Source organism: Physeter macrocephalus, chromosome 12 (assembly GCF_002837175.3).
Source record: "Physeter macrocephalus isolate SW-GA chromosome 12, ASM283717v5, whole genome shotgun sequence".
Classification (NCBI taxonomy): Eukaryota; Metazoa; Chordata; class Mammalia; order Artiodactyla; family Physeteridae; genus Physeter; species Physeter macrocephalus.
In genome coordinates, this window is record NC_041225.1 from 54,544,724 (window position 1) to 54,564,170 (window position 19,447).

The 19,447-nt window shown below is 36.4% G+C and overlaps 1 protein-coding gene across 3 annotated transcripts in view; it reads right to left on the reverse strand.

Moving 5' to 3' along the window:
* Positions 1–19,447, reverse strand: part of PRKD3 (protein kinase D3) — an 82,216-nt gene that overhangs the window by 16,764 nt on the left and 46,005 nt on the right. For all 3 annotated transcript variants that reach the window (XM_028496567.2, XM_007103384.3, XM_028496566.2), the window contains 7 exons: positions 19,129–19,286; positions 13,419–13,611; positions 10,311–10,388; positions 7,222–7,405; positions 5,796–5,919; positions 3,544–3,621; positions 2,022–2,298 (listed from right to left, as the gene is read on the reverse strand). In XM_028496567.2, the coding sequence (XP_028352368.1) occupies positions 2,022–2,298; positions 3,544–3,621; positions 5,796–5,919; positions 7,222–7,405; positions 10,311–10,388; positions 13,419–13,611; positions 19,129–19,286 (1,092 nt within the window). The remainder of the gene's footprint in view (positions 1–2,021; positions 2,299–3,543; positions 3,622–5,795; positions 5,920–7,221; positions 7,406–10,310; positions 10,389–13,418; positions 13,612–19,128; positions 19,287–19,447) is intronic.

A 19,447-nucleotide genomic window follows, 5' to 3' on the forward strand; every position in this document is an offset into this window, starting at 1 on the left:
AAAAAAAAAAAAAAAAAAATCTAGACTCTCAGTGACAACTCAAAGATATGAAATTTCCTTCATAATCCCAAATATTAAAATGTAAAACTTCATTAAGAAGGAAATATAAGCAACTATACATCAAAAATAAGTAAGATGATTGTGGAAAAACTCCATTTTAAAATATTAGGCCAATTTTAAAATATTTTTAAAAATCTGAAAATTAAATATTAATGAAACAGACATAAAAGGCACAGCATCAACTAAATTAATGAGCCTAAAACTCTTGCTTTTCAGTAGTTCCAGTTTCCTAGTTTAAGTCAATATTTTATTTTCTTTCGAAGGCCTCCACTGTCTAACTTCACCCAGTTTTAATTTCTGTTGCTTCCCAGGAGAACTCTACTCCACATTGTTATAAGGACAGCGGCAGCGGCAGCAGCAACACAGTAATAGTTTCACTAATGGGTCAGGAATGGTGCAAAGTGCATCATATGCATTTATTATCATTTCCCCTTCAGATTAGAGAACAGAAGAGGCCAAGATCATGAAGCTACTAGTAAAGCAGCAGAACTGGGCTTTGATTCTCCAGAGTTCTCACTCTTAGCCCTTCTGCAACCTGTTTTTAGGGACTCAACCCTAGGGAAGAGGTCCATGGATGGGCTTGAGAAGGTCCCTAAATCCAATTATATATAAAATTTGTGTGTTATGTGCCCGCATTATTTTCTGGGGGAAAAGGTCCATGGTTTTAATTAGAATATCAGACAGTTCTGTCTAAAATCCCCTCAAATTTAAGAAGCACTGTGAATATCCACTTAGTCACCCTTTAGGAATCAATATTCAACACCAAACATTTTCATGGTCATTATTACCCTCATCCCTTTGATCACACTTGTCTCCTCAACACCAGTGACACTCCCCCCTCCACCCCTCCCAGGTTAGCTCTGCCTATCCTAACCTACTTGAGATCCAAGGTCAAGGTTCAAATCAGGCTCCGCTATCATGAAGTCTCTGCTTACTCTTCCTATCCATATCGGAGTTCCTCGAGAAATGCACTACTCATTTTTGCACTCTACTGCTTTATGCTACCATCTAACACTTATATACATTACGTCCTATTTCCCTTAGTAGCTTTTAAATTTTCTGTGTTTCTTTCGTATTCTAGCTTAGGACCTAGCATAATGCCGAGAACAGGTGTACCAAGTAGCATAGCTGAACTGAAATAAAGAACATTTAGAAACTGGTTGAGGGAACTCCCTGGAGGTCCAGTGGTTAAGACTCAGCGCTTTCACTGCCGGGGCCTAGGTTGAATCCCTGGTTGGGGAACTAAGATCCCGCAAGCTGTGCAGCGCGGCCAAAAAAGAAGAATAAAAGAAAATGGTTGATACCTCTTTCAATTTAAATATTATTTGTCTAACGAATGAATGATGTTTCCCCATAAGTGAAATAATGCCAATGGAGGGGAAAGTGACATTTTACTATGGCTTTCTGATCTAAGTGTTCACTTGAACCTTTATCAAATTTAGGTTTTACTTTATAAATTTTGTTGGTGCCAAGGACATGTGTTTCAATATTTTTTTAATGTTTCTGAATGTTTTAATTCAGTTAAAAGAAATACAGCATTTCTGACTTCACAGATTTCCTGAGTATGTGAACTGTAACACTTTATAGCCTGAAAATCCCACCATGAAGCAAAATACTAATACTAGTAGTTTACTCAACACCTTATGGTTCTCTTTCATTTAATGCTGACAACCCTATAAAGTAGGTACTATTACAGAGAAGGAAAGTACTTGCTAAGATCACATAACAGGTTGGCAGAACCAGAATTTAAATGTAGTGACACTGACTCTGGAACCTAGTTCTGGGGATTGTATACATATACTATAACCAACATAATTTTATAAAGGAATTAACTAATGGTATTGGTTACTAAAAATGAAGCTTAAAATGAGCATTAAAAATAAATACAGAAACACAACTACACCCACAAAATGCTTAAGAACCAAAGGAGGAAAAAAGCCATCAACAAGCTTATTGCTTACTGTGATCTTTCCCTTGCCCTGGAGAAGTACAAACACTTGCTTGAGGGGTAACAGGCATGAGAGCTTGGCGAATTGCTTTTTCCCAGCTCTGTGCTACGTCAAGTCCCACTCCAGTGGCAGCAAGAACAGGATTGTGAGAGCTGTCCCCACTGTTCTCGCCAACAAAGTATACCATAGTATCAGTGATGATTTCAAAACAGTGTGGGTTGCTGCCTTGTGAAATGTTCGTGAAATCTTGTGGGGAAGATATGCGAAGAATCTCTGAAAGTGGAATTTCCTGAAGCAAAAATTAAGCATTATAAAATATGAATACATCTTTTTTTAATTTTCAAATACACTAAACAATCAAAGATATGTGTTTCTAATGAATACCATTAAGACAAACACAAGTACGTGACACATGTAACATACAGTCAAGTCTTAATGATGGTATCTGCTTTGAATGATCTGCATGTCCATCAATGCCAGAGGCAGAGCATGGGGTATAATAATCAAGCTAGTGATTCAGTCCTGTAGCAGATCATTAGAATGAAAGGAAGGAAAGGATTTAGGAGGGCAATTGCCACTACACCCAACACTTGTCATTTCCCAGTTTTCATTGAATCAACTCAACAGCTACTACTCTACTGGCTGCTATCTGCAAGATACAGCCCCAAAGGAGTACGAAACAGAAATAACAGCAGCAAAAGAAGAATGTCAGTGTTAAGTTATTCAAGCACTCCACTCTGGTTCTGTCCATAACTGTAACAATCTTTTATGTTTAGTCCCCTTCCTAAAGCAAAAAACTTATTTAAACCATCCACCCGCCCTCCCCGCCAAAAAAAAAAAAAAAAAAAAAAAAAAAGAACCCAACCAGCTCAAAGCAATTCATTAGTTTCTATACTTTTTCTTACTGATACAACTACTACACTGACAATTTTGTTTGGTGTCAGTCTGTGACATGGCAAAATGTGAAGCAAGTCAAGCAAAGAGGATTATACAAAGGAAAAGAAGAGCCAAAAGAAGCATCTAAGAACTGGGGTCTAAGGTAAAATGGAAGATGGGAGAAATGCCGAATACCACATTTGCCTCTTCTGGACCAGCAATGATCATGGGACTTTCTTAACAGTCTAATCTAAATCATAGTATAGTCATCCCTCAGTATGCAAGGGGGATTGGTGCCAGGACTCCCCGTGGATACCAAAATCCACAGATGCTCAAGTCCATTGTATAAAATGGTTAGGCATCCACAGATATGGAGGACCATTTGGTACCCAGAAGAAATGCAGCAGCAACCTGACAGGACAAAAACAAACACGCAACAAAAACAACCTTTGGTAGCAGGGCTGTCATGGGGGATGAAATAGAGGGGTAGAGGACAGTTGCTTCAACAATGAACTTAACAGTGACTTCTATAAACTACATTACACACAGTCGTAATAGGTATAAGCCAATATAACAATTAATAAATATTATTTGGATATATTTGGAAAACATACAGTATTCTAATGTACATATCTTTTTAAAGATGTGAAATCTTTACCTTATAATACTTTGATCCCGATTCGTTTTGGAACAATGTTAGACATTTGCTGTCCAGTCTCCAATAATGCCTCTTTCTCTATAAAGAGCATAAAACTGTGAGGTTCGAAAGTAATGATTCCTCCAAAGTGCCTGAACTTTCCTTTCCCTTTCATTTCTATCCGTAAGTTTGTACTTTTGAATAGGTTTAAAATTCGTGAGGTTCAAAATTCGGAAAATTAAAAGGATATATAGTGAAAAGTATACTTCCATCATCACTCCTATCTCACTCCCACCCTTACTCCAGGCAAGCAATGTTATTAGGTTTTGGGGATTCCTTTGCTAGAATCTTATGCATGTACACACAAATACATATGTATTGCACACACACAGATATGTAATTTACCTATAGGCTAAATTTGTAAAGGTTAGCTTACTGGGTCAAAAGATACACGCACATGTCGTTTTACTTGACAGTGTTAAATTATCTGGCACAAGATCTGATCGAATTTACAGTCTCATCAGCAACATGCCTAACTTGCTCAAACCTTCACTAATGCAGCATGTTACTAGACCTTTTGATCTTTTGCTACACTGATAAATAAAAATTGGTATTTTGGTAAAATTTTAAATTGTATTTTTTATTAAAAATGAGATCAAGATCTTACATTTAAAAGTCATTTGTATTTCCTTGTCTGTGAATGTTCATATTCATTGCCCATTTTTCTATTGTATTCTGGTCTTTTTTTCACTTGTTTAGAATATGAGGTGAAAATACTTTTTCCAGTTTGTCATTTGTCTTTGCTTTTGTTCTTTGCCATGCAGAAATTTTTTTTTTACATGTGTCTTTAAATCATTTTTTTAAATTAACACTTTACTTTTTTGGAACAGTTTAAGGTTCACAGCAAATTAAGGGGAAGATACAGAGATTTCCGATATACTCCCTTGTCCCCACGCATGTGTAACCCTCCCCATTATGCACACCCCTCATCAGAGTGGCACATTTGTTACAACTGATAAACCTACACTGACACATCATAATCACAAAAGTCCAGTTTATATTATGGGTCACTCTTGGTGTTATACATTCTATGGGTTTGGACAAATGCATAATGACATGTATCTATCATCATGGTATCATATAGAGTATTCTCACTGCCCTAAAAATTCTGTGTTTTGCCTATTCATACCTACAAGTCTCCACCCCTGTGATCTTTTTACTGCCTCCATAGTTTTGCCTTTTCTAGAATGAGTATCATACGGTTGGAATCATACAGTATGTAATCTTTTTACATTGGCTTCTTTCACTTAAAGATTCATCCATGTCTTTTCATGGCTTGATAGCTCATTGCTTTTTAGTGCTGAATAATATTCCATTGTCTGGATGTACCACAGTTTATTTATCCACTTACCTACAGAAGGACATTTATTACTTCCAGGTTTTTGGCAATTATTAATAAAGCTACTATAAATATCCATATGCAGGTTTCTGTACGAACATAAGTTTTTATCTCCTTTGGGTAAACAGCAAAGAGTACAACATATGGATCACATGGTAAAAGCATTTTAGTTTTGTAAGAAACTGCCAAACTGTCTTCAAAAGTTGGCAATACCATTTTGTGTTCCTACTAGCAGTCAAAGAAAGTTCCCGTTGCTCTAATCTTGCCAGAATTTAGTGTTCTCAGTGTTTAGGTTTTTGGCTATTCTAACAGGTGTGTAGTATGTCACTGTTTTAATTTGCATTTAATTTGCCTGATGATATATGATGTGGAGCATCTTTTCATATTCTTATTTGCCATCTAAGTATCTTCTTTGGTGAGGTACATGTTAAGGTCTTCGGCACACTTTTTAATCAGGTTTTTTGTTTTCTTACTGTTGAATTTTAAGAGTTTTTGTATATTTTGGAAACAGTCTTTTATCAGATGTCTCTTTTGCAAATATTTTCTCCAAGTCTGTGGCTTGTCTTCTCAATCTTTTAACATTGTCTTTTGCCAAGCAGAGGTTTTTAATTATAATGAATCCAGTGTTATCAATTATTTCTTTCATAGATTGTGCATTTGGTGTTATACCACTGGACCCGCTTTGAATCTCTACTGCTCTACCAGTTTGTAAAAATAGTAAATATTCCACCTTTGAAATATTCTTTACAAATGTAATGATAGTTCCAGTACTATGATGTCTATATATCTCATTCTCATTTTGATTTTAAAAATGCACAAAGTAAAGCACGTAACAAAGTTTCACTACCATAATAAAATGCCTGTGGTTACTGACCAGGGTGTCCCTGCTGGTGTAATGGACCATCCACCCTTCCTTCACCATCGTGCTGCTCTTCCTCTTTGTGTGCTTGATGGATTGTACGACCCTCATTAGCGGAATATTATTGCTTGTTGATGGACTAAAAAATATTTTAAATTTATGACAAATATTTACAACTTCAACTTAAAAAATCATAAATACTGTAAGCTCATCAAGCCCTTTTAAAGATAATTAACCTAAAATTCTTCAAAATATCTTAGGAAGACAAACAATGGCTTAAGAAGAAGAAAATAATCCTGTTATGATGATACATAGTTAATTTATAAAAGACTAAGATAATACTGTAAGTCATCATTATTTGTCATCACATTTTTTTAGAGGGTCACAAAACATAAGAAAACAATGAGGGACTTCTCTGATGGCGCAGTGGTTAAGAATCCGCCTGCCAATGCAGGGGACACGGGTTCGATCCCTGGTCCGGGAAGATCCCACATGCTGTGGAGCAACTAAGCCCATGCGCTAACAATTACTGAGCCTGCGCTCTAGAGCCTGCAAGCCACAACTACTGAGCCCATGCACCACAACTACTGAAGCCCACACGCCTAGAGCCCATGCTCCGCAACAAGAGAAGCCACTGCAGTGAGAAGCCTGCATACCGCAATGAAGAGTAGCCCCGGCTCGCCGCAACTAGAGGAAGCCTACACACAGCAACAAAGACCCAACACAGCCAAAAATAAATAAATTTATTTTAAAAAGAAAAGAAAAGAAAACAATGAATAGAGCAGAAAGAATCCTCCCCATTTGGAAAATCTGGAGCCTGGGAGAGGGTCTCATTTGGGATTGCTGCTAGAAATCTTCCTACCCTAGGCAGCATGATAAATTTTATCACAAAGTAGTATATCCTATAGGCTGTATCTATAAAAAACTGAATTTCTATAAACATAGGAAGATATTTAAGTCTTATAATCTGGTAGCATTTTTACAAAGTGCTAATAGATTAACTGTAATACGAAAACTGTCCCCAAATTCATCACCATCATCTTTGTGCAACATTCTCAGATATAGATTCTTACTGGTGTTTCCAACATCAGGTAATCTGCCTGTGTGAAGAAACTGGTTGCTTCAACTGATGGTTCAATTTTGGCACTTTGTGGTGGATGCTCTACAGCTAGATATTATATCTAGACTATATTTAAATAAAGCATTTTCCTCTTTAAGAAAACAGGATTCTCATACCTTCCCATCTTGAGTGGATAGCAAGAGTAATATAATTTATTTCAGAAAAATACTGTGGTACATGTAAAAGTATTAGGCACAATTTAACTGATTTTAAATTACATTTTAGGTCCCACTTAAAGAGATGTGGCTTGTTCTTTCTTAACAGAGCTCCTGGACTGACGCTGCATTTGGAAGTAGCTTGCAATCCTTACACACACGTTACCTGATTGTTTTAACAGCTTCCTCATCTCTTTCCACATCAAGATCAGATGGATCCAGGAAGAACATTTTATCTTCTGGGGGAGATGGTTCCTCTGTGTCATCCAAGCCCCGACTACCATCACTGTTCATGTCACTACTGTCAATATCCATTGGTATATCTGTATCTGTTCCCAGAGTAGAAGGTTCTGGCAAAGTTTTAAATGAATTCAGAATTTTATATTAATGGAATATCAATACACCTAAACAGAGACAGTGTATTAAATGTGAAAAAAAGTTTTTAAATCCTTAAATGAAAATATAGAAAAATATTTTTATGATTCAGGATAAAGAAATATTTCTTAGGACAATATAAAATGTACAAACCATAAAGCAGAAAATTAATCTGATTGCATTAGAATTTTAAATTTTGACATGCCGAAAGATACTAGAAGCAAAGTAAAAGGTTAGCTAACACTATTACACATCTAGTCAATTGATTTTCTGCAAGGGTCTAAGATAATACAATGAAGAAAGAATAAATAGTCTGTTCAATATATGGTGCTAGGACAACTGGACATCTACATGCAAAAAAATGAAATTGGAATTCTTCCTTAAACCAATTACAAAAATTAACTTAAAGTGGATCACAGACCTAAATGTAAGAGCTTAATCTATAAAACTCTTAGAAGAAAACATAGGAGTAAACTTTGTGACCTTGAGTTAGGCAAAGCCTTCTTAGATATACCACCAAAAACCTAAGTGACAAAAGAAAAAAATAAATAAATTGGACTTCATCAAAATTAAAAACTTCTCTGCTGTACATGATACCTCAAGAAAGTGAAAAGACAGCACACAGTGTGGGAGAAAGCATTTTCAAATCATATATCAAATAAGGGACTTGTATCCAGAATACTTAAAGAACTCTTACAACTCAATAATGAAAAAGATAGGCCTCCCTGGTGGCGCAGTGGTTGCGAGTCCGCCTGCCGATGCAGGGGACGCCGGTTCGTGCCCCGGTCTGGGAAGATCCCACATGCCGCGGAGCGGCTGGGCCCGTGAGCCATGGCGGCTGGGCTTGCGTGTCCGGAGCCTGTGCTCCGCAACGGGAGAGGCCACAACAGTGAGAGGCCCGCGTACCACAAAAAAAAAAAAAAAAAAGATAAAATAACCTAGTTAAATGAGCAACGGACGAGAATAGATATTTCTCCAAAGCAGATGTAAAAATGACCAATAAGTATATAAAAAGATATGCAATATCTGGGAAATGCAAATCAAAACAACAATGAGACATCACTCCATACTCACTAGGATGGCAATAATCAAAATGACGGACAATAACAAGTGGTGGCAAGGACACATAGAAATTAGAATCCTCATAACACTGCTGGTGGGAATGTAAAATGGTACAGCTGCTTTAGAAAACAGTTTGGCAGTCTTCAAAATGTTATACACAGTGTTACCATATGACTCAACAATTCCACTACTGGCTATCTACCCAAGTGAAAGGAAAACATATGTACTCATCAGTACTCAAATGTTCATGAAGCATTGTTCATAATAGCTCCAAAGGACATACAACTCAAAGGACCATCGACTGACTGGTGAATGGATAAATAAAGTGCAGTCTATTCATGCAGAGGAATATTATTCATCAATAAGAAAAGAATGAAGTATTGATACATGTTACATGGATGAACCCTGAAAACATTATGCTAAATGAAAGAAACCAGTCACAAAAGACTACACATTGTATGATTCTATTTATATGAAATGTCTAGACTAGACAAACCCATAGAGATAAAAGCTGATTTAGTGGTTGCCAGGGCTAATGGGGAAGAGTGGATGGGAAGTGACTACTAATAGGTATGGAGTTCTTTTCAGGATGATGAAAATGTTCTAAAATTAGACTGTAGTGATGGCTGCATAACTGTGAATAAACTAAATGTGTGAACTGTAAGGTATACAAATCATATCTCAATAAAGCTGACAAAGAATTAGTAGAATATATAGCATATGAACAGGTAATTTATAGGGGAAAAACCCATAATTAACCAGTAAACATCTGAAAGATGCTCAAACTCGTTAATATAAAGACAAACGCACATTAAAATAAATTAGTATTTCATATCCATTTGTCAAAAGGTAGAGAAGTACAAAAATACATGAACTAGATAAATCTAGAAAAGACTTTAATCATCGAAAAACTGCATCAATTCCGAGCAATTGAAATGAGGAAACCAATCATGCTCTGTCAATGGTGTTAAATAGCAACCACAGAAAACATGCCATAAGAGAAAATGTTAAATTCTTAAGGAGTTTAATTTCCACTCCTTATGCTTTTCCTCCTACAGAACTACTTACATTCAATTTTTACTAGTCATGTAAATGTTACGGAAAAATTATGCTGAAAGTTTAGAGTCATTACTCCTTCCTTCCAAAAAAGGTAATCACTTTGAGTGTTATAATCTTGAAAAGAGAAAACAAACAAACGAAACAAAAACAAAAAAAAAACGGTAAAAAGCAAAAATGTTTCGCTAATGATTATTTGATGGAGAAAGAGAAGGTGAGACAGTACATTAAGTTCTAAAAGACTATGGACTAAGAAACCAGACCATATGGGTTCAAATCCCAACTCTACCACTTATTGGTTGTATTTCTTGGGCAAGTTATTTAATTTAATGTTTTTGTGTCTAAGTTTACTCATCTGTAAGTCCTTATCTCAAAAGGTTGTTCTTAGGTTTAAATGTCAATATATGTAAAGAGTTTAGAACAGTGTCTGGCATACAGTAAGCAGTCAATAAATACTAGAAATATGAAATAGTTCTAAGAACAACAGCAGGGTTATAAAATAAGTATTAAAGATAAAAGAGGATATGCAGCACCACTGGCTACATTAGACTACAGAGTGGTAGGTGGTTAAAGGAAAGACGGAAAGGTATAATTAAAAGTATACAGTTACTGATCTCCATATTTTGCTTGATTATTAAATCAGAAAAAAGTCAAAGTTAAAAAACAAAGTAAGCAAAATAAAATATGCAAATATAACCTTATACAAAGATAATACACAAAAGAATTGTGATCTTTTCTGGAAATTAAGAAAAGGACTTTTACCTCCATTGAAAGTAACCTCTCCAAGGCAGTCTCTCGGTACTTTTGATGCACATCGTTTATGGCAGTTGAATTTACAATCTAAAATAAAATATTCACCTTATTAATTTATATAAAAAAGTCAGGCAGTATCAGAATATGGTTAAAGACTTTCTTTACTCACACACAGAGTATTATTAATAATGATGATGAAATAATAAAGATTTCCTCTACTAAGAACTCAGGCTTTGGATTAAAGGTCTGGTTTCAAATTCTGACACCACCTCTTAAACAGTTGTTTAATCCCTCAGGGCTCAGTTTCTATATCTGTAAAATGAAGTTTATACTACTTGTATAACACTTTGCCAAAATGTTGCTGCAGCTTCATGTTTCCTTCCCTTACCTCACATTCCTCTTTCCACATACCCCTTAAGAGTTTCTCAGGCTGATGAAATTCCTTTCCAACATATGTCAGTCACTAACTTTCAATTCCTAATTATTAGGACCTGGTGCATATGCAGAAAAGGGATTGCAATTCTACAACCATTTATTAGGAATTAGTAAGGGCTTTCCTATACAACCCTGTAAGGAAGGACTGAGCTTCTCATGCACAAGGTCTCTCACCTGCATTACAAAATGGCTCTGTTCAGCCTGCAAGAACCTCAGAGCTGATTGCATTGCAGATCAGGGTCAGATCCCAACTGTACCATACTACTGTGTAACTCAGTGGTCCCCAACTGTGGCCATCAGACCAGCAGTAGCAGCATCGTTTGAGAACTTGTTAGAAACGCATATTCTTGGGCCCTACCCCTAACATCTGCAACTCTGGGAGTGGGGCTGAGAAATGTGTGCTTTAATGACTTCTTTAGTTAATACTTAAATTGAGACCCACTGCTATAACTACCGTCTAACACAACCTTCGAAATACTTCTACCAACAATAAATGGGTAAAAATAATTTCAAGTCCTGCTTTAGAATAATTCTGTAACCCCTGTGATTCAAGAAAATTCTGGGAATCATGCCAATAGCACAGGGTAAAGGTCATTACAAGAAAAAGCTCCATGAAACTAATATTTTGGTGGAGAATAAAACTTGCGTTATATAGTAATGTCTTTAAAAATAAGAGACCCTAAGAAATTCATATATGATATTAATATTAATATCTTGCATACATCTTAAATAATTAGTTTTTTATCTCATGAGGTTTGCAAATTCTGAAAATAACAAGGTTTCCCTTTCCCTTTGAAATGTAGAGCCAAATTTGTGGCCCACCTGCAGCCAAGTATGTAGGTTCTAATGACAGGCATTTATACTTCTCTATATTCCTACCCATGTTTTTATTAATTAGTTTATGCTTTCTTTTATTCTATATATGCTTATATAAGCTGCCTTGAAATTTTAACATAACAAAGTAGAAAAGAAACAGGTGAATGAATAAATGAACTGCTATTCTTAGAACTGTGTTTTCTTAAACGATCCAGCATAACTGTTTTATCTTAACTATTTTTTTTCTTAGCTTGACAAGTGAATGAAAATGATTATTTTACTTTTTAAGTATCTTAATTCATATTACAAAAATACAAGGCTCCCTGAATTAAATTATGATTTTTTTCATAGATAACTAAGTAACTTAGTTAAAGAGAAATATAACCTGATACTTTCTGAACCAACATAAGCATAAAACATTATTCTTTTAGAGCTCTAAGAAGTTAAACTAATAACCCAGTAGTAGAGTTCACTGATTTTATTTCAAAATTCATTAATCTACATATTTATTTTAGCTCCTTTATAAAATACTATATTTTTTTGCATGTGGTTTTAGAATGTTTCTGTTCTGCTCAGCAGAACGGTGTTATTTACTACCTTGATTAAAATTATCTGCTGGCTAGAATTTGTACATCTGTTCTTAATGTTCTTTCCCAAAACATTCCTTAGTGGCTGCTTGCCAATCCACTTTAGTGTTGATATTTTAAAGTATTAATTTATATATTAACTCATATTCAAAAGTAAGCTGTTGAAATAAAATTTCAACATTTAATTAAGCGTGCCTGCTGGTTATTAAATATTGGCAACAAATGTACAACCTATTCTCTATTTGATATTATCCTATGTAGCCATATATTGCCAAGAAAAGTTTTCTTATATATTTAAGTTAAATTTACATATAATTATTTGATTCAACATTGTAAACAGGATTTATTGTTGCAAAGATCTCAACTCTAATATTTTACCTAGATAAAACTAGGTAATTCAATTCCACAAATAGTTCTATATAAAAAGTATAGTATCAAGAACTATTAAAATAATCACATGAAAAGTACATAAGATTATAGACAGATTACTTATATCTTATCCTGGCTCAATGCCTTAAAACATATTTAAACTCTATTTTGGTTTCACATAATTGTGTAGCACTGCTGAGAAGAAGATATGAGACAAAAAGATAAAAGCATCTTTAAAAAGCATTAAAACATTATGTAACTAGAGGAAAAAATTATTCCATTATTCTATTAAAAACCTAGTTCATTAAGAGATGTTTTTGGAATACTATGATAGTGTTCTGCGTTAGTATCCAAATACAGGTGGTCCCCATTACAATTCCACTGGCTTCTACTATAGTCTGCCTATTTCAGTGTGATTACTGTCTGGAATGACAATTTTTGTACAGCTCCATAGCTACATAATTAGAAAAAACAAAACAACAAAACACCTGTAATATGTTGGTGTGCGTGTGTGTGTATGAATATTTAATGGCAAGAGGAGGGCATTATTTTATATTTTGGGTAGTATCTGGCTCTGAAATTAGAAAGACTTAAGGTCAAATATTAGCTTATCTGCTTACTAACTGTTCCATATTGGCAAGTGTTAAGCAGCCACACCTCAGATCCAAATTCTAGTTTTTCTATTTATACTCTAATTTTTCTTTCGCACAGCTCCTGGTACAGAATACACATATTGTAGATACTAGTCGTCGCATGCAGGTGCATGCATATTAATTTTATCTTTTTTAAGTTAACTATGAGCCCAATTTACAGGTATTTGCTTAATGCTTCTGAAATAAAAATATTTTAAACCTGTATTTGCTAACAAAAACAAATATAAATTTTACTTAAGAAAAACATCCAATCCTACCTTTACACTGCATTCCTTGGCGAAAGAGGCCTTTCAGTAACCGCTTGCAGTACTGACATATTGTGGGACGGGTATAAGAGTGAACAGCAAATGTGTGTGGAACTTTTACCCTGCACATGACCATCTTTTCCATCCAAATCGGGCGACCACTCCAAGAAGGAATTCTCTTACTGGGTTCCTGGTGAACATGTGACTAAAACATAAGTAATTTCTATAAGCGTAAGTCGATATTAAAAACAAAGTGTTAAGATCAGGTCTTGACCTGATAAATGACAAAAGTCATTTATTTCAAACACTAAAGCCAAAAACCTAAAAATGTGCATCTCAGCAGTTTCCTCTGGAAGCTTAGCTTACCAACCCTTGAATGAGAAAAGTGCAGAATTTTTTTGCTATTATTTATGCTAGAAAAAAAAAAGATATTTTCATCCTCACATGCATTCACTGATTAACTATTATTTCCAGGCACATATGACATTTTACAAATAAAAAACAGAACTTAAAATGAATTTATAACATGTTCAAAAACCTTACCAAGAAATTAATCACAGGAAAATTAAGTAAATTCAGAAAATGTTAGTGCTGCTCACACGGAGTTACTGAATACAATGTCTGAAAACATTCTGAAACAAGCCTTAGTTTTTCTAATTTATTTTAACAAATACTAAAACAAGCATGTGAAAATCTAAATTTAATTAATGATGATGATACAAACGATGGCAGATACAAACGAAAACAACTTTACCCTTAGTAATTATGCTTTAGGAAGTTCCTTAATATTTTAAGTATTTTCCAGTTATTTTGGTTTTTTCTCTTCGGTGAGCAAAAAGGAAAGTTAAAGGTGGTATTGGGTAAAATTTTTTGTGTAATCTGAGGGATAAATGGATTATTTAACTATGAACCTTTCTATGTATACAAAGGAAATAATCAATTTAAATTATAGGTCAGATGAGTATGGTTCATCATATTAATTCAACATTCACTGATTATAACTGGCCAGGCTCTATATCAGAAATATGAAAATGAATACAGTCTATATTCTCAAGAACAAAATCCAAATACCTAACTACCACCTAGATGTATTACAGATTTTGTTGTAGCTGCTTGCATCTTCACTGCCAGAACTTCCTTCTATAACTGGTAATGTCTGTAACTCAGAGAAGCTGGATCATGGTACATTGATATGTTCAACCACTAGAAGCAAAAGAAGCCAGAAAAAACCAAGAGATAGAGAAGTATACAGCAGAAATGAGGGGAGGAGAAAATAAAAGGTTTTTTTGAAAAAAGTAGGAAGAAGGAAAAAGAAAAGGACTGACCATTGGAGGAGAGCACTATAAAAATAACACAGATACAGCCTCTGATGGATAGTTTTTCACTAAAGTGTAGCCAGAAATGTTCTAAAGAAAATTATGAAGCAGTTTAAGAAAAGTACAAAAAGATGGGACTTCCCTGGTGGCGCAGTGGTTAAGAATCTGCCTGCCAATGCAGGGGACACGGGTTCGAGCCCTGCTCCGGGAAGATCCCACATGCCGCGGAGCAACTAAGCCCATGCGCCACAACTACAGAGCCTGCGCTCTAGAGCCTGCGAGCCGCAACTACTGAAGCCCGCGCGCCACAACTACTGAAGCCTGCGTGCCACAACTACTGAGCCTGCGTGCCTAGAGCCCGTGCTCTGCAACAAGAGAATCCACCACAATGAGAAGCCTGAGCCCCACAATGAAGAGTAGCCCCTGCTCGCTGCAACTAGAGAAGGGCTGCGCACAGCAATGAAGACCCAACACAGCCCAAAAAAATTAATTAAATAAATTGAAAAAAAAAAAGAAAAGTACAAAAAGAATGTTAAAACACGAACCAAACTTTCATACTTCAGCAGTCTAAGGTGTCCTGCTCTAGTGTGGCCCACCCCTCCTCCATTTACAAAACACCTTCAGCAAAAGGAGCACCACAGTGATTCTGCAGAGCTGATAAAGCAGCCAGTGGGAACTAGAAACAGATGCTTTAAGCTTTTGCTCATCCCTGGCCCCCTAGTCTAGTGGTGACTCAACACTGTGCTTCTCTTGCTTCTGCTTCTACTACTTAGCTTGTCTCAAGTTTAAAACATATAACATGGAAAGGCTGATTTAGCCAGTTTTGCCTTTTGTCAGGTCCTGCTAGGACTGGGGTATCAGGGACATGGTACAGAGCATGTTTATAAGGAACTATTCAGGGGACTGTGGTTGTAGGAGCCACCCAATTTTTCATGTCTAGTACAAGTAGTTATTTATGTTATTATCCCTATTCTACATACGAAAAAACAGTTTCAAAGGGATTAATACTACTAAAGCATTAGTATTAAAATCAAAACTTAGACCTGGGTCTTCTACATAGCAGTCCAGTGATTCTTTTTTCTTTTTTTTTAAAATAAATTTATTTATTTCATTTATTTATTTTTGGCTGTGTTGGGTCTTCGTTGCTGTGTGCGGGCTTTCTCTAGTTGCGGTGAGCAGGGGCTACTCTTCGTTGCAGTGCACAGGCTTCTCATTGCGGTGTCTTCTCTCGTTGTGGAGCACGGGCTCTAGGCGCATGGGCTTCAGTAGTTGTGGCACGCGGGCTCAGTACTTGTGGGTCACAGGCTCTAGAGCACAGGCTCAGTAGTTATGGCGCACGGGCTCAGTTGCTCCGCAGCATGTGGGATCTTCCTGGACCAGGGATCGAACCGTGGGTCACAGGCTCTAGAGCACAGGCTCAGTAGTTATGGCGCACGGGCTCAGTTGCTCCGCAGCATGTGCGATCTTCCGGGACCAGGGATCGAACCCATGTCCCCTGCATTGGCAGGCGGGTTCTCAACCACTGCGCCACCAGGGAAGCCCAGTCCAGTGATTCTTAACCTTTTCCCAATCCCAGCATACCTGGGCACATACTGCAATCTTACCAGTAACAGTGGTTTACCATCTATTAAGTGAGGAAGGCAGGAAAGGTACAGCAGACTTAACCAGATTTTGGAGGACAGAGAATGTCGGTAGAATTACCTAGAGCACTTGGTTAAAATGCGAGCATTCAGATGAGAGTAACTAGAATTGAGGGAAATTTCTTTTCTTACTTTGCTTTAATGTCTCTCTTTACAAATTACTGCTTAGCTTAAATTCTTATTTCTTTCTTATTAATGTATAGCCAGAAATCTTCTAAAAGTAATTATTTCCACGATGTGGGCTTAAACTAATTTTGGCTGAAGTATTGCTCACAAAAACTTCATAACAATATTGCCAACTCTCAATCATATAAAACAATAAAGGCAATAAAAGCATTTAAAGGGGGCAATTCCCCAATTATATATAATTGAGTTTGGAACATTACTCAATGAAAGAAATATCTCTACTTTTATGTGTACACTTAGGCCCAAGAGTTTCTTTCTACTTTGATTCTGTCCTATCCCCTCAGGAATTTTCCCAAATGGGGAATTCCCTGGTGTCCAGTAGTTAGGACTCTGCGCTTTCACTGCTGAGGGCGCAGGTTTGATCCCTGGTCGAGAACTAAGATCCCACAAGCTGTGCAGCACGGCCAAAAAAAAAAAAACTTCCCAAATGCACTGCCATGAACATTAATCTCTCTCATCTCCAAATAGCCATCACCCAATTCTGGTTTCTCTAATCTCAGTGGTTCCATTTTAACCAGATTCAATGAACAGTCTATCTTCTGCCTCTCCATCTCTTTACTCAATTCCCTTTAGACTGACTTCAGAAACTAACAGAAGCTGCCTTCTTACGTGTAAACGATGACAACCCCAGAGTCAGATTCAAAGGCTTCTACTCCAACTGGCCTTTTCTTACCTAGTAGTCAATGAAATTTAATATCTTGACTCCTTAGAAACTTTTCCTCGTGCCTTACGTACAAAATCAGGATAACAGCTATACCTTCCAGGACAGGGGTGAGGATTACACAGAAAAGCTAAGTGAACCAGCCAGCGTGAAGACTGGCACCTGAGAAGTTATGAGGCTCTTACTGTGCAGCCACTTAGAGTTAGTTCTTCTCTAAACTTGGTTCAGATGGCTCCCATCTCCGCACTGCTATCTCTCCTTCATTCCTTTAGAGTATACTCTTTTACCACTCTTTCTTCCCTCTGATTTTCCTCCATGAGCTCTCAGCTCTTCTCTTACTGTACCTTATTCATAATTTTGAGACTGCATGCTTGGACTGACAAATGTAACCTTGAGACATTCCTCTCTACAATTTCTACTTGTTCTAAAATACCCTGCACAATCTAACCAATTCAAACATGTCACTCTACTTCTAATATTTCCCTAAGGAAGTTTCATCTTTGGGATAAAATATAAATGAATGAATAATACATTATTCATCGGCTCTGTCCTACCATTTCCAAACCTTGCAATACTCAGTGGGTATGGCTGAGACACCAATATCATTTGTGGGGTTCTCAAAACAACATGCGTTCATCCTACAGTTCCCAATCTTAGCTAAGTTTCCTGTGCAGTTTGTGTATAAAATGTATTAACTCTTCTATTACCAATCTTTCCCCAAGCTTTTGTATGTGTTTATAATCACTCTTTGCTCTCAGTTCCTAATGCTACAGCATTCTTCTTCTACTTTAAAAATCTCATAGTAGGGCTACGCAATATGGAAATATGGGATTTTTGTGAAAGAATTTCAGAAGCTTTTACTCCAGTGCCTCGGTTTAGCAAAATCTTATGACGAGGGTGTCAAGACAACAGCCCAAAGACGTGATTTTGCCATTAATATACAGAAGACCAAAGGGGTTATAGAAATAACTAAATGTTAAGACTGTAATCTAGAAGTCATTTCAAGTAGTACCAAATGAATAGGTGGTTATTTCTTTCTTCCCTGATCTACTACATTTACCCTTGAGGGGTACAAGATACGAGGAAAAGTCATTGATTTACAAGTAATCAGATCTGGGTTGAATTCTAATATTGCTTACTAATTTGCTCTGTGACTTCAGTCAAGTCACTTGACTGTTCTGAGTCCCAGCAGTCTCATGGTATAGAGATCTACTAATATACCTCACTGGAATATTAAGGATCAGTGATCAGTGGTGTCACTCAAACATTCATTCACTTATGAGTGAGTACCCACTAAAGTACAAGGTATGGTGCTGGGCATGGTGGGGCAAACAAAGACATGAGTATTGTCCTTTCTAAAGAGATCATAAACTCCAAACACTATGATATTAAGGTAGAATGCTATACACACCATTAGGGAGGTCTGAAAAGTGCTATGTCATTCTGAAAAGTAACTTCTAGGTAAAGGGGAATCAGGTAAGGTAGCTGCTGAGGTAGGTCTGGAAAAAGCATGTAGGATAGATACCAAGAAGAGCAAATGTATGGGGGAAAGGGTGTGTTCAGGGAATCATGAATAGTACAGACTGTCGGAAACATAGAATATATAAAGGTGTCCTAGTGGGGAGTGATCTAATCAGAGTTGTTGTATATTAAGCTGTAGTGAAGTGTGGATACCAGGAGTCCGGATACTGGTTAGGAGGTTGATCTTGTGGTCCAAGTGATAAGGTTATCACAAAGTATACAAAATGCAATTCATGACTATTGGTAAGCCCTGTTACAGTAATACATTTTAAGTTTCTTAAGTGTAGGAATGTTACTATTTTTTAGTATATAACTTATGTTTTAAGATGATGTTATATATCCTGCAGAAACATAAGGAGTAAGTAGTAAAATGCCCTCTATTACCTTAGAATACATACCTCTTCAGTGGGAAGGGCTACATATTCAGTCTGCAGGGGTCTCGGAACTGAGAGGCCAGGTCCTGGCAGGGATACATTTGACAGACGTCTCTTTCTTACACCACTACAGTTATTTGGAATCTTGAAGGCACATCGTTTATGGTAATTTAATCCACAGCCTAAATATATTTTAAAAGGTTAAAAAAAATTTTTAAACTTTATAAGTGTGTACATAAAAAAATAGGTGCTTCTTTTATTTATTTTCTCTGGCAGCAATAGTTATCCTAATGAAGAACCCAGATGACAAGCTAAGAAGAATAGGAAACGTGTAGAAAGGTTA